This window comes from Aedes aegypti, chromosome 3 (genome assembly GCF_002204515.2).
Source record: "Aedes aegypti strain LVP_AGWG chromosome 3, AaegL5.0 Primary Assembly, whole genome shotgun sequence".
NCBI lineage: Eukaryota > Metazoa > Arthropoda > Insecta > Diptera > Culicidae > Aedes > Aedes aegypti.
Genome location: NC_035109.1, coordinates 330,289,440 through 330,306,485, shown reverse-complemented (window position 1 = coordinate 330,306,485; position 17,046 = coordinate 330,289,440). Strand labels below are relative to the sequence as shown.

At 37.7% G+C, this 17,046-nt stretch overlaps 1 protein-coding gene across 1 annotated transcript in view; it reads left to right on the top strand.

The window, feature by feature from the left end:
• The window catches only part of LOC5577772 (extensin), a 59,730-nt gene extending 44,062 nt beyond the window's left edge, over window positions 1-15,668 (top strand). The window contains exons 2-3 of the mRNA XM_021854226.1: window positions 13,498-13,575; window positions 13,668-15,668. Coding sequence (XP_021709918.1) covers window positions 13,498-13,575; window positions 13,668-15,466 — 1,877 coding nt within the window. The 3' untranslated portion in view covers window positions 15,467-15,668. The remainder of the gene's footprint in view (window positions 1-13,497; window positions 13,576-13,667) is intronic.
• The last annotated feature ends 1,378 nt before the right edge of the window (window positions 15,669-17,046 follow it).

Sequence of the window (17,046 nt, the reverse complement as noted above, 5' to 3'; positions counted from 1 at the left end):
CGCGCATGTTTTCGTCGCCGGAATTTTTTTTTTTTTTTCCTGTTTCCAAGCGTCCTGCTGGGTAGTGCTTCGTGAAGCCCAAGCAGGACAGTTCGGTTTTGCGTCGTCCGATAGATTTGGCTCACGGTTTCGCGCGTGTTTTCGGCTCCTAAGATTTTTTTTCTGTTTTGGAGCGTCTTGCTGGGTAGGTATTTGGAAGGCACAAGCAAGACGGTTTGTTTTCGGGACGCCAAGAAGTTTTGCTGTCAGTATCAGTTTTGTGTTCAGTCGAGGATGGATTACCAACTGGTGAGTTCGTTTCATTCTTGTGATAACACATATTTTCTTGAAAGCGTAACTTTTAAGTAATTTTAAAACAAACTTTGTATGGTTCGTCACTATAAGTGTCGGCATTATGTTTTTTTCTTATACAATTTCAATATACATATATTTGTCTCTTTTATACGTTATTAAAAATTATCTTTTGAATTGTTCGACATTGTGAATGTTGACGTATTTTTTAAAACTTGTACCATATCGAGACAAAATGCACAGTAATACTCATATGTAATTTTCAAACAAACTATGTATAGTTCGTCACTACAAGTGTCGGCATTATTCCTGTTTCATATAATTTAAAATATATACATGTAATTTTCAGTTTTCGTCATTAATAAAAACATCTTTTGAATAGAGTAGTGTTTGATCCTTCGACCTTGACGCTGGCTCCTGCGGGAGCGGGTGATGAGGGCAGGATCAAATATGTCGCGCGTCGGTAGTGAAGCGGTGAAAAAGTGATCGGTTCGTAAGTAGTGTTTGATCCTTCGACCTTGACGCTTGCTCCTGCGGGGGCGGGCGATGGGGGCAGGATCAAACTTGTCGCGCGTCGTTCGCTCAGAGAAATGAAAAAGCGCCGCGGATCGCTAGTAGTGTTTGATCTATTGATCGCGTCGCTTGCTCTTGCGTGGGCGAGTGACGAACACTTGTTCGGCGTTTAATGCGATCATCGAATTATTTCGCGAATCCGGTTAGGCGTGATTATATCATGGCTCGCATCACCAAACATTGGTGACTCCCAGATCTTTACCTTATCCCACTAACCCAATATCCTCTCCATGACAACCGTGGAGATGCAGAGGTGATCTCGGTCTCTAGTAACAACGGTAGTCACACTAACATTCCTTCCCTTCCCCGATGACCGTAAGGACGTGGCCGGCGCCGTTATTGACTTTTAAATTTGAGCTCTCGATTTGTGCACATTGAAGAATGGTAAGCTAATCCCAAGCCCCATTCATTAATTCCCTGTGCAACTTCGATTGTTCTGGTCAATCACGGAGTAGCAACTACGAATTGTACGGTCATCTATGCTTATGCTTATGCTTATACTATCCTCTTGATTTTGTAGAAATAAATTAAGCAATTAGGGAAAAAGCACTAATTTTCGACCTACAAGAATTCTGTGCCAATTTTTGGATTTTCATACAAAGTAGGCCAAAATCGTATGAATGGGTCGAAAACTAGTGCTGGGTTGAAAATTGGTGCTCTTGCCCTATTAACATATTGTTAACAACATATCAAGGGGAGGACAGCTCTGAGGCTATGCGCATCGAGCAAACTCTGAGTTTCTCACATTTGATCAGAAATCAGCAAATCCCTACTGTTTGACTTGCAATGATCTTTCATCGATTTTCAACAAATATCTGGAGGAGAGGTTCATTTTCTTTTTTCCCCAGAATTGGATTATAGTTACGGAAAAGGGAGTGAAATTATTGACGTTCAACGCTCCTTCAACGTAATAATCATCATCTTCGAAACTTCGAATTTTTCTGTTCAAAACTAAAAATTATTCGATGAAAATGTGTTCATTGTGCTTCGGTTGGAGAATTGAATACAGTGAACACATTTTCCGGTAAATATTCTTGATTTTGAACGAAAAAACTCCTTTTGAAAATTCCAAAATCAATAACGGATCCTCTGCCCCCTTAAAAAGTTCAGGACAGGGTAAAGTGTAACTTAAAATATGAAGCTAGTCCTATTGATTTCTTCGGCAGTCTTCGACAGTTGTATTTCACTTTCTTATATCAAATGATTGATTAAAAGCCGATAAGTACCTATTCTAGCCGTATTGTTCACCCATTGAAGAAACTTATTCACCGCATGCACTTTTCTGTGAGTACTTTCACATCAACGTGTCAATAATAGAAGAGTGGTTACATTGAATCAGTAATAATGTTGTCACGACACTGCCAAAGAAGCATTGGTAGTTTTGTTTGATAATAGCTCACATAATATTTGGGCAAAGTTAAAAGATAGCGTTTTCTTTCAGCAAAAGATTACCTCTGATCACGGTATACACAACAAGGTAGGCTATTCCCACGTGTAAACAACGGTTTTCAATCAAAACATGTGTCGTCATTCCTATCGTCACACATGAGGCTTACAGGATAGTTGAAAAGAGCAAGCCTTGCTTTCTTTTGCACTCGTTCGGGTTCGCGATAGGAATGACGTAACTGCCAAATGTCATTTTTCGGAGTATAATACCTTGCTTCTTGTTACCGTGCCTCTGATGAGGATTGTCGGCTGCATAAGACACGACACGAAAACTTTTCACTGCAAAACAAACAACCTAGCATTCACAGTTGCTATGTGCACATGACGACGACCGAGTTGAGTTGCTCAGAGTTGCTCAAGAAAAACTCATGATCTAACTCAAGATCAGTAGGCTGTCCTACCCCTTGTAACATATTACATTTTATTTGCCGACATAGTTCAGATTTTTTACAAGTGAATTGAATCCACCTTGTTTCAAGAAAAAAAAAAACATACGCTTTCTAATAAACATAATAGGGTAAATGATGGCTTCGGCTCCCTGAGGGTATTTTCGGCAGCACTAACTTATCGTCCTTGTTAAAATTTATCTATGGAACAAGAGTTACCTACAATGTACTCAACATATTCCTTGAACTATAATCTTCCATGTAAACCTCATCTTTCACAAAAATATTATACAACATGGGTTTTATCATTGAATGAAATAAATGCTTACGAAATTATCGTCATTCGTGAGCTGCCGAATAAAACAACACAAGAACAGCTTAAGAAAAACTCACCACTTTGAAAGGTCCAATTCTCCACTCAAATACCAATTTGTCACAAAAGCTACGCACCGATCACTCATGCACTATTAAACTTTTGATTTGTCTATACAACACTCGAAAAAACTGAATTTTTATGCTTTAAATCACGAATTAAAATTAATGCACTTTGCTTTCCTCGGCAATCACTTTTTATTACGGGAATAGGTTGCCAGAAAACCATATTCAATTGCGGTGTATTTTTTATTCACAATTCAAATTCATTGAAAAAAATCGAACACAACTAATTAATACATTGGAATTAGGCAACAAAGCATGCATTGATAATAATTGAGCCTTTCAATACTTTCCTTATCTGAAGATTGTAGCGCATTAACTTCAATATACTGAGAAACATATAAAATATACGTCTTTCAATTAGTAAAATATTTTGGCAACACTCCTGTTGTTCTACAGGCAATCAGAGGATGATGTTATTGTGTCAAGTCATAAGTGCATTGATTTGCAAAGGGCCTGTTATGATTTTCTCATACACTGAGAATAATATGAACGTAAAAAATGTAAAAATAGCCTGTATAATTTTCAATTTCGCGTTAACTCTTAGCGATTTTTTTATGCATAGACACTAGGGTGTGGCTTATTTACCAAAAGTTCACAAAACCAAAAATTCGTGTGCTCTTATGAATTCAAATCATATTACCTAGAAGAGAAAACGCAAAGTTTGAGCCAAAACTATTAAGATTTATTTATATATTTATTCGCCGTCTTTGACTACAGGTCACACAGACTGAAATTTAAATATTATGTACTTTATTTAAATTCTATCTCTTATCCTATTAACTATTTAGGGGTGGCGCGTGCGTCTTGAAGGTGAATTTACAAGTTATAATAAATGGCCTTCAGCGAAGTCACCATAACTTTGGTTATTTCTCACCAATTTCAAAACTTTTAGCATCATTATTTTAGAATTAAGTTTATGAAAACTTTGTAGAACATCAAATTTGTCTTAAATAGAAACAAATCTTTGTTAAAAGTAGTTTTCTCGAAATATTTCTTCATTCTACTGGAAAATTCATATTTGTTTTACCATAGCTTCATAAATACTAAACCTATTTCAAATATTTGTACAGTCGAAGCTTGTTATAACGACATGGCAAGGGAGTGTCGTAATAGAGACTTGTCGTTATAGAGAATAGTGATAACATTAAAATCTTTTTAGAGAGCTTTTGTCGCTATTACAGTGGTCGTTATAACGAGCTTCGACTGTACATGTTTTTGAAGCAAAAAATAGTTCCATACTGTTCATACAACATATGTTTTTAAAAAATGGTTTTGGCTTAGTTTTCTAACAAAACTACCCAAAAACATGATTTTTTGAAGACAAAATCGAATTTTTTTGGTTTATTTATGTTTTTTCGTCAAAAATTACATTTTTCCTATAAAACTTGTGTTTATAAAGCATTTTGTTTTAATTACGAGTTGAATAGTGCATATATTTTTTAACATGAGCAAACATAGGCTGACGAAAATTAAAAAAAACTGACGTTTTTCGTTAAGAAATCATGGTTTTCTGCAGTTTTTGTCAAATCGTATTTTTAGTGAAGTGTGACGAATGAAAAGTATGAAATTAATTAAATAAGCTTCTAAACCATGCAACAAGATTTGGAATCGGTTGAGTATTCTAAAGTTATGGTCAAACAAAGACATTATTTTAATGAAATGAGGAAATATTTGGAGTAAACTATATTTTATTGAAATTAGTTTTGATTTCACACAAATTTGATATTCTACAAAGTTTTCATAAATTTAGTTTTTAAGATAATGGTGCTGAAAGTTTCAAAAATGGTTAGAAAATACCGAACTTATGATGACTTCACTGTAGGCCATTTTTTATAATTTGAAAATTTACCTTCAAAACGCTTGCCACCCTCTAAATCTTAATATTTTGGCTCAAACTTTGAGGTTTCTCTTCTAATATGATTCGAATTCATAAGAGTACAAGAATTTTTGGTTTTGAGAGGTTTTTGAAAAATAAGCCGCATCCTAATAAACAGTAGGGTGAGTAGCGAATAGGGGCATGTATGTAACCCATTCAAACGCAACTCTGAAATTCAAGTAATCCGATAATCGTGTTCCGTGCATTTTTCTTGCAGGGCGCAATATTATGAATCAATTAACCATGACGTAACGCTGCAAATTCTAGGCTGGATTCGTTTGCTACAAGACCATGACATGGCAATTTTTACAGCCGAAATGCTGCCATAGTGAGATTGAATACTAAAATTATTCGATAAAATAAATGAAAACGAAATTACACAGCGTCCATTTATGACATAACGTTAAAATGTACAATTTTCGACCATTCTCCCCTACGCAACGGTCTTTGCATGAAAAAAATAAAAAAAAATTGTGTTTGAGCCGCAACGTTTGAGCCTAACCCTAGAGCGTTACGTAATTTGTGGACGGTGCCTTAGTCTGCATAAATTTAGTGGCGTTGTGTATTCAATAGGCCTATTCACATGACGTCTCAAATCAGCTGATTGGGAAGCACTTTGACATTTCTTCTATGAAAATGACAGGCCCGTGTTAGCACCGGTCCTCCACCGATGTAAACAAATGCATAGACGGATCTGTCACATGAAAAGGCCTATTTGACTCTCTGCTATTCTATTTATAACTGCAATTCTGTTTTCAGTGTTGCCCTGTGGTTTATGTATTGTCCCTTTCAACGAGTAGAACATAATGAGTGACGTTTATTTTTAAGATTTGTCAACAAATACGAAATGTTACCAATGCATAAACTAGTTTTTGCGCAGTTTTGGATTGCCGAAGTGAACATTTTTGTTGCCGACAATAGTAATTGCATTGCCGATAAAAGAACAAGTGCCTCGTGACTTTGGTGAGGAAAAATTGAAAATTAAGAGAATAAAATAGTGTTTTGTGTATAATAATTAACAAATGAAGAGTGCTCAAGTGTAGTTAAGGCGTCTGCTGCTAATTATTGTGCTCTATTGTGGCGTAAAATTGCCCTCTTAAAAGTTCAGCTGCTTAGGCTGCCGACAATACGCAAGTTCCCCTATAACTTTACCTAAATGTATAGATCAATTATCGTGACAATAGAAAATTTCAATGTTTTTGTCTAAAATTACTGACAATTTTGATGTTTCTCTACATATGATATTTTATATGATTCACGAGAAATTGTTAAACCAGATGGCGCATAGCCGGACAAAACCTTAAAATTTCATGTTCTCAAAATTACTGGTTTTTTTTATTGATTTCTATACCATTGAGTGACGATTCCTCAAAATTTAAGATTGATCTGTTTAGTTTTCGATTTTTAGCAGCATCGTATGTGCGGGAAAATCCAGGAAAATTGGATTTCTTGAAATTCATCAACTATGGTTCAGCTAGCAAACTTCAAACAGCTATATCTCAACGAAATCAGACCCGATTTAAGCTCTAAGCTGTTTGCTGGAATCTATATAAATAAAAATGGAATGATGTTTGTATGTCACGAAATGGCTCATGAACGGGTCAACGGATTTGAACGATTCTTTCTCCATTTTGTTCGTCAAGGGTTCCGACATGTTTGTGTGTATGAAAGTTCCAGGATATTCATCAAAAAAGTCTTAAAAACGAGAGTGAACGGGACTGTCATTTTATATGGAACGATTCATAGCGGTTTTCAACAGCCTACTTGATGGCAAGACGAAGTTTGCCGGGTCATGAATAAAATTCATGAAAACAAAAACACTATTCATGAATTTAGTTATCTGTCATTTATGATTCCTGTTTTTGATAAGAAATGTGGCAATTTTGGTCATGAAATCATACGAAGGAAGAAGAAACAACACAGTATTGAAGTTGGCAGAAACGAAAGATAGATAACAGAACAAGAAAGCTAATTGATATTTAATAATTTTTTCTTTAGAAACAGGATCTGGAATTATGAATACAATCCATGAAAACATAAACACTATTCATGAATGTAAATACCTGCCATTTTAAGTGCCGATAGTTTCGGAATAAACTGTGAAAAGAGTCAACTTAACCATATCTTTAGCAGGAACGCGAACATCCGGTAGTTAGGTTTCTACGCAAAATGTTATTTCAATCATCAATTGAATTCCCGAGATGAACTAGGTAGCCCAGGACTAAAAATCTCGTTAATAAATATAGAAAAAATATCAATTGAACTGGCACATCGTCCCTGGGCTGCAAAATGCTGGTGGATTGTATTGGCGATGGAGAAGTCCTAAACGACTCTGCGGGTGTGGAAAGTGAAACGAAATAACCGGCTGCCGAAGGTTTGCGTGAGCTGCTCTATTGAGCTCTCGCCGAGCGGTGTCACGAACACATGCGCAAATTTGCTGGTTGAAAATACTGCCATTTGATTTTGCTGGGAACAGCTGATCTTTGTTTATATTTTCCACCAGCAATTTTTAAGTAGTGTTGGTGACATGTACCGTGTATGTACACGAGCGCAGAAACCACTATTAACCTCTTCCACAAACATAACTTATTTCGAGAGGGATTCGCGATAAGGGCCTATCTGACAATTCAATAACAATGAGAAAATAATCAATGAAATTCTCATATGCAATTTTTAATCCCAATTGGAGAAAATATACTCAAACTTTAACTTTTTCACTTTAATACACATTTTGTAAACTTAGTTTTAAAATCCTCATCAATACCACACACATCTCCTACAATTTCCCTAGCTATTTCGTACTAAAAAAATATTATAAGGTTTCGCCTTAAACGCACTCAAGAATGCTAGTATCGCCCAATGTTATGAGCCTGTAATCGATATTATTTTCAGTGTCGCCTATTACTTTTGCGCCGTGTTTACATTCTGGTTTCAATTAAGCCCGCCATGTACGCCTTGTTTATTTTTTGTTTGCAGTGTCGCCGTTTACTCTCGCCGTGTTTTGATTTCGATTTCAGATGCGCCCATCACTTTGATAAACAAAAACACAGGCGTAAACAATAAAGTGTGTGGTTTGGCATGAGGTGAAGTTTCGTCTTCTACAAATTTGCGTTTTTTTGAATAGTTAAATTATCGAAAGGGGAAAAGTTCAAGTGCAGTGAATAGACAATTGAGCTACAATTTCAACGCTATATTTTCTTAAATTGTGTACATTTTGTCAGTTTCGCCTGATTCGCGAATTATTCTAGATTTCTAATATCGCAGGAAAACACTACCGATCGCAAAAGACATGTTGACTAAGATTGAAAAAGGGACAGTTAGATTTTTGTAACGCCCTGCGCACAAATTTTCATGGTCATAGTGGTTTCTGCCCTCGTGTACATACACGTTACATGTCACCAACACTAATAAACGATTGCTGGTTGAAAATATAAACAAAGATCAGCTGTTCCCAGCAAACTCAAATGGCAGTATTTTCAACCAGCAAATTTGCGCACGTGTTCGTGACACCGCTCGGCGAGACCTCAATGGTTTCATGATTTGTAGTCATAATATTATGAAACATTAAATTTCTCGATTACTTTTTCAAATCGACGTAAGAAAATTAGTTAGGAAGAATCACAACATGTTTTCTAAAACTGTTTTAAAATAAATCGCTTATTCAACATTTTTTTACCGTGTACATCGCTTAAATTTTGCATGCAATCAGTTCACGTTAAAACACTTGGTAATTCCTATCGTTTCCCACAAAAATTGTATGACAAAATGATAAGCCGTTTCATTCAGTAACTTTTCGCGGACATCAGCAGACAAATTTGCATTTATGCACGGCTCAATCCTCTATAGATTCGCACCGACAGACCTGTTAAAATCATTTTGGAAACGTTTTTACAACGCTGCGAACATATCTTGTCAGTGTGACTATTGTCGGCAGCCTTGTTTTTTTCGGCAGCCTCATTTTCTTCGGCAGCTTTTCCATGAGAGCTGCGGGCGAATCTATTCGGCAGTTCCAAATCAGTCGCATTTTGAGGCGTGTTCATTTGAAATGATGACATCTCTGGCAAAATTGTTTGCTTCGTCTCGGAAACGTCGTCAGCGGGAACCTGACAGAACAAAGAATCATTTGAGTGTTTTTATTGGTGTATTTTGATAGAAAAATACTGTGTATTTGTCGTTTGAAATTTGGTTGCCGATAATAGTCCAATGGTACCGAAACCGTAAGTCCCCTAACTCCACAAGGTAAAATTCAAAACAAGTAAAACGCTTTGACAGTTCCCGCTGCTCGATTGTCTCAACATTGACAGAAATGTCAGTTTCCGCGTTGTTTCAGAAAACTGAGTAATGTAATTAGAAAAATATGTTGTGATACGGGAAATTAACGATCTGATGCACGATAATAATCGATCATATTGATGCGTCTTCAGTGTGCGAAATGCAAAAATGGTGATCTGGCTCGAATGAACCTCATCTAGGGTAGACAATCGTCGCCGTCAAATGGAAAAAGTCGGCAACTAAACTAAAATAAGAATCGTCATCGTCACTCAACTAGCGTTGGATGATTATTTTCCGCAGTGATGCGGCACATAGGCTCGGTGTCATGACCAACAAATAAGCTTCCTTCATTATACAGTGAAACCTCCATGAGTCGATATTGAAGGGACCATCGACTCATGGAAATATCGAGTCATGGAACAGCAATTCTTTGGAAAGCTGCTTCTAGGGACCATCATAGTAACCATGAAATTATGTTTTTAGTATGGTTCCATGAGTCGATATCGAGTCATGGAACATCGACTCATGGAGGTATCACTGTAGTATAATGTGACCAGATGTGTCCCGGAAAAAGTCAAGTTAAAAATTGCTCTGTCCCGGATAATCCGGGACGTCTGGTCAGTTTATTATAGTAGAATCTGCGTTCGGGTGCTCTGAGCCGATCAAAAATATGAATCGTGTCTTCTACAGATTATGAGCCTTTGTTGAAAAAATAACACACAAAAAAAAAACAAAACACGCCCGGGATCGAACAAACGATCTCTATATCGTCAACCCCAGGCGTATAAAAACAGAGCTATTGTAGTACCACGAGGTGAACAAATTCAATTGCAAATACAAGCAATTCCGTGATGACATTCGGTGCGTAGCAAGCGAATTTAAAATAAATGTATTCTTCTTGTGAAAAAGGGTAGCAAACGGAATGAAGAAAAATTTAATCGTTGATGATTTTGGATAGAAGTTAGTCGTACATTCTTTCGTCGGTGACCTGCCAGAATTATTATGCCTACTGGATGACGATGATTTTTGGATACTGGATGATCGATGATCTGATTTCCAACCCTTATCTGATTGCCAACCCTTACCTCATCATTTCGTTCCCGAGTATCACAAACGGTTGAGTATCAGCAGGTTGAAAGGAAACTCACAATCTTGTGAGTTCTTTGCTCTTTCTGGTTCACAGTGAAAAATAAGCACCATAATATCAATAGTTCTGCACTTGAGTTTGCACTACTGTTTAATCTTGGCAATACCAAAGAAACATCCCTTGAATTCAACGTTGCATGTTTTGATCTGTAAAAAAAATAACGAAATTAACGTTTCCTTCTCACTTAGACTTGAACCTTCACTTCGGGGTGCAAGTCTTGTATCTTACCTCGACACCAACTTGCATCTGTCAGAAGCAGTTAAATTAATTTCAATCACCCTCCACAGCTAGCTGTTAATGATTGCTTTCAAACAAAAGACACGATGTTCAAAATCAACGACTTTTCACTTCAGAGTCAAGTGCTAGAGACAGTAAGGCCCATCCAAAGTTAGAACTCTTCAAATGTTTTGAATTTCCAAAAATTCATGAAGATTGAGTTGAATTTGAATTTTTTATAACATTTTAGAGCACATGACCAACGGAAGTTTTTAAACGTGAGCACACACTCACATAACACACTACTCTCAATTTGAAGATTTTTTGTCAAGTTTTAGTAAATCCTAACCTCATCTTGCGCAAATTTGCGAAATATTGACTGCTTAACGATAAACTTGCGACGATCGACGCGCCACCATATTTTATATAACGGAGGTTATCAGAACTAACTTGGAGGTGATGATTTGGAGGTTATTTGGCAATTTGGAGGTTAAAATCACCTCCAAACACTAGCGATTTTGCGGTGGGATGTTGACGTTTGATCACGAATAGGTTTTCTGTCGTTTGTCTTACAGGAGTGGATGTGACAATACTAAACAACACGACAGTACGACAGTGTAATGAATATTTCTGTTTGGGTGCCTATAGAAAGGCATATTTTTGTTTATTAGTCATTTCATAAGATACTAATACTAACGATACTAAAGGATTCTATTTACAAATCATTCATTTGGTAGGCTCAAGTGTCGTATAGGTTGACAAAGCCAATATCACATGTTGATAACATAGAAGACTGATCTATGAAAAAATCTCCTAAAATGGGTTAACCATGTGATGTCGTTGAACCGTTTCAAAATATGCACAATCTTGTCTATCAGAGTGAAGAAACATCAATAGAGTATGAGAAATCTTTTTCAAGACTTTTTTGTATGTATTTTTTACCGGTCGTAAAACAATAAGAGTTATAATTATGTTTTTGAAAAATGCAACGTCTGGATGCGGAAATACTGATCTGAGATATTCGGGAAAGTTGAAGTTAAATAATCGTTAAATTATCATATTCTGAAAATAAATGGCAACACTGCTCGATCGTTGAAAGAGCTAATTATATGCGGGTGTTATATGCAGTTATCAGCAAATTTCAAATATACTGAAGGTTCACCAAAGCTGAAGGAAGCGTTACATGCCATACAGTCTGCTAACATACAAATATTTATGTCGCTGGCAACATTGGTTAAGAATAATTAAGAAAAGTCAAAAATCTCACAATATGAGTGGAATGGGAAGAGAGGATGCTCAGCAAGATACGAATTTTTGTTTATTTTGAAAATGTCTCAGTAGCCTAACCTCTTAGAAGGTGGCGTTTTCGGCGAAATTTTTCAGTAGATTAAAGAATATTATTATTTTAGTCAAGAAATTCGAGATTATGTCATCAGGCGGCGCTAGTTATGCAGATATCTCAGAATGGTGTATTTTGCAAAGTTATTCAGTAGCTCAAGGCCATCAATATTTGAGTCAAAAGTTTAGAGATTTTAACTTACTGATTAGGGACAGTTTTAAATCATACTTTTTCAAGGATGTTTTGAATTAGGGGTTGCTTTTGTTCGTGGTAGTAACCATGTTTAGTTTTCGGATTAGACCTTCTAAAAAGTTTTTTACAAGACTGAGTCCAAGTAGGATCGTTAGCTTCCGTTAACGAGTCAAATGAAAAATCAAAGACACAAGTTCAAACAAGAATCGAAAAGGTTTCAATAGGTTTTAAAAGTAGCACCGAACAGTACTGTTTTGTAGCATTGCGATCTGCTATTTTATTGCTTATTAAACTTTCGCTAGCAAAGAATATGTGCACAGCGCGAGAGTGTGCACTGTGATTTTTTTCGTAAACTGTATCGGAACTTAGCATTTTGGCGCTCTCTGAAAGCTGGCGCTTATTCATGGCAACCACACGTTACGGCGCTGGCTGTATGTACGTCGGAGTTTTATGTATAATTCTGTACCCTTACCAATTTTTTACAATTCGATAATTATTCTGCTAAAGACAATTTGTTGTTTGCAGTCAAACCTCCCGCATTCGTAGCCTCAAACCCGCTATCTCACAAGTGTGCAACGACATACCATGCATTTTTCCCTATCGCCCAAGTGGAAGGATTTATCTAATCAGTCGCTCGTTGCTCACAGCACAAAACAATCTGCTCGAAGACAATCTTGTCACTTTGATTCATTGACTGACGGCGGTGACGGCTGATGATGCGAGCAGTCCATTCTACCAATAATTATAATCAGACTCCCATTGTACAGTTGTGCGAATGAATACAAATCAATACTCTTTAGAGGTGATCCACTATAACTACTAGCTTAGGACCACTGCTGAGCTGGGCAGTGACGACGATGATTATGACTTACAAAATTGCTGAACCGGTCGAATTAGTCATACATATGCGGATCTAGAGGTGCCGGAGGCTAACTGTTCTGAATAATGATAGGTTTAGAATCTGAATCCGTTGAACTGGGATGATTTACTCGGGACTTTGCGAAAAACACGACGTCTTGCCACGACTTGACATCAACCAACAATCATGCAGAGCTATGAGCAAGTTCAAGTTCAAAATCACACCTAAACAACCAACGGTGATTGACTAAGTTTCATCTTACAAAGCCGTAAACTGCGTGATCGTTTACGTCTACCAATATCCAGTAGAGTTTACAACCGTATAAACGATTGTTGACATCTTATTTAATGCTTGGAATATGGTGGGCTATTTGAATTTGATCGGTACTTTTACAGCTTGTCGACTATAAATTCTTAATTATATCGATTGTTTGAGAGTAACCAGTCTTACTCTTTATTGCAGCTGTATCGTCATCACCTCCAGATAGCACCTTAGGGGAAGCGAAGTCACCGGAGAAGACAGGCGGTGGAACAACGTCAGGTAATTTATCGATCGATGATTCTACGTTTCGATTGAAAACGAGTTATGAGTTTGTGCAATGTCATCAATTATTTATTCCCTTTCGCTTGCAGGGATCTCCGCCAGATCGATCGACAAGTTCAAAGCCAATGAGCTACCTGAGGGTGATAGCAAGATCATTAAACTAGCGATAAAGCAGATTGAGCCTCAGGTCACATCCGGCTCCAGAGGTGCCAGGAACCTGGGCTTCTCGGCTGATGCCTCGTTGAATGCGATTCCTGGAGGTTTGAATAACGAGTTGACAAATGGGGACTTCAAAGTTCCTGTTACACCAGCATCGACCGTAGCGAAAGATAGCTATGGTAATCCCGTTACTCCTTATGCAGATCTAGGCTCGACAGGACTGGACTCCGCCGGATTCATCCCAGATATCAATAGGGACACACTACAGGGATTCAGCAACAACAACAACCAATACAGTCATTTGAACTTCAAATTACCTAGTTATGCTTCTGGCATTATTGAACCTGTACTGCTTCCGCCGATCGCGTCCGGAAATTTTCAACCACCGCAAGGCCAATCGCAATTTCCCTTCCACCAAACAACAACAAAAGCTCCTACAACTGCATTCCAGTTTGTATCTAACGCCAAAATCCCTTCTGTAGATGATGGTCAGATTCTTTTCGCTCAAAAACCGTTAAATGGACTAATCCCCCCACTTTTCCCGGGAGAACAACTGCCGGTGTATAAAGTCGAAGTCGGAACCGAACGTTCGCCCATATTTGTGAAGGACCCATTTTCATCGCCTTCATTAGATAAAGGGCTTACTCTGCCTTATGACAAACCACCTGTTAACTTCAATCAAGGCTCACCGCAAAACTCCCAAGTTCCACTTCAGGTACCTCTATCCTTAGAACCTTTACCACCGCAACAAGCCCACACTCCTCAATATCATCAAACTCCTCAACAACCTCAGTTCCATCCTTCGACTCAATCCCATCAACCTCCTCAGCAGCCGCAGTTCAAACCAACACAAGCTTCTGTTCAAAAGTTTACTGGATCATTCGGTGGCGCACCTGGACTTCTCGGAAATCAGCAAAACCTCGGAACTGCTTATACCTCAACTCCAAAACCAGCACAACCCCAAGCTCCACAGACCTATCCAACTCCTCCTCCTACTCATTTCATCCCTACTGTATCTCAGACAGCCACTCCAACCAAAGCCCCTAACAAATTTACTGGCAGTTTCGGAGGTGCACCAGGGTTCCTTGGTAATCAACAAAACCTCGGTACGGCTTACACTTCCACTCCTAAACCCACTCAACAAGGCGTCCCTCAAGCTCCTTCATCCCAACCAACAACCAATTTCTCTCCAGTTATCCACCACTCCAATCCCACTCAAGCCCCCAACAAGTTCACCGGTAGCTTTGGTGGAGCCCCTGGCTTCCTTGGTAACCAGCAGAATCTTGGCACTGCCTACAAACCCACAACTCCCATCCCGACAACTCAACAGAGACCCATGTCGTTCCATCCCCCACCACCACCTCCTCCGTCCTCAGCACCCTTGTACCCACAAACTCAAGTACCCAGCATCATCCGCCCTCCAAGTCCCTTCCAACCTCCTCCACAGCAGCAACAGCACCGACCCGGTCAATACGTCGGGAACAAATTCAGCGGAAGTTTCGGAGGTGCCCCAGGGTTACTGGGTAACCAGCAGAAACCGGGAACTCACGTGAAACCCGATGGCTCTATTCTGCCTCCGTCCGGACCGGGTATTACGGGACCAAGCTCAACGGCTGCTGTTGGTTCGACTGTTCATAGGCCTGCGGCACCTAGCAGCGGCAGTACATTTACCGGAAGCTTCGGAGGTCCACCGGGTGTTCTGCGTCCGTTCGATAATGTTAAAGGATAGGATGGGAGGCGAAGCCAAGAGGGGACAAAATGAGGTTACCGAGAAAGTATTCGAATAAGCAACAGTGAGCAGCAGTTAGATCATATGCATACGAATGTATTTTAAGTTTAGGATTAAGTAAATTTCTAAGAATATATCAGAATAATGATGCATTTAGAATGGATACGATTTATGGAATGCAATAAATTATGTTCAAAACTGATACGACATGCTTTTGGTTGATTGAAAGAAATCACGTTAATGAGGGTCCAGTAGTCCTCAAGACCAAGTTGAGGATTGAAAACTGTTATATACGACCGTTGAGTTATATGCAACTGTTACATACAGTTATTACAAAACATGCTCAAAAATAGACTCAATTAGAACTTTAGCTTCTCCAGGCATTCTGATTGACCATTTCAAAAATATCTGAAACTTTGCACAGTTTTTCAGTTCCATCTAAATCGTCATTTTCCGATATCAAATCTTCAAGTTGAGTCACGACTAACTTTTCAAAAGGGTGTATGTGAAAATGGTTCAAAAATATTCAAAAAGCTGCACAGCAAAAACGGTTCGTTCGATTGTTAGACAACTAAAGAAACAAAGTTAGACAACTAAATAAAGATTCCAAAAAAATACACACAGTAAAAAAATTTTTTTTTTTGCATTAAAAAACATCATTATTGTCACAAAAACTCAAATATCTCAAAACCCTATCGGAATACCAACGTAATTTTTTGAGGAAAAACGGTCCATTATATTAGTTATCTACCATAAAAATTTGGTGATGGTAGGCCAATAAACAAAAAAGTTATGACATTTCAAATATTTCACAAATTTGACACTTAGTGAATTTTTTTTTTTTTTTTTCATTGTTACCGTAATTTCGGGTGAAATTGATCACTTTTCACTGTTTTCCATGTCTGTTTTCTATGATGTTGCCAATTCAAAACAACTTAATGCAGGAAAACAAGTACGACGGTGAGCCTCATTGGTTTATATACTCAAATTTTCATACAGTTGTGATTTTAGTGCTGAAAATCGTCTCTAAAATAAAAAATCAAGGAATTCCATTTCGGGGTGAAATTGATCACCTGCCAAAACAATTATTGTTAGTTCTGAAAACAACTTCACTTATTTAATTTGGGCCTCCTGAATCTAAATATGCTTGCCAAATTCTTAACAATGCAAAATTTATGGAAATAATAAACAATCAATTTTCAACAATACCGCAGAAAACGCCTAAATGTAGGCAATTTCCGAAGAAATCTTCTGATATCTATAAAAATTCAATTATTACAACAAAATGAACAAATTGGTACGAATTTTGATTATAAAATTCGTTTTGGGGATATATTTCAAGCATCCTTATAAATTTTTAGGTTGACATCATGTCCAAATCCCTGTTTAAAACTATAAGTTTATTGATGTCTGCCAATACCACACAGAATACGATTATGAAATTTTCTATTATTTTCATAGAAATAAACATTCCTTGACACAAAAAGCTTCACAACATGCAATTCGACAATAGTTAAGACAAACAACGTTTATTTACATAGGTTGCATTGATTTCTGTGCTCTATTAGAGGGAAATAGAA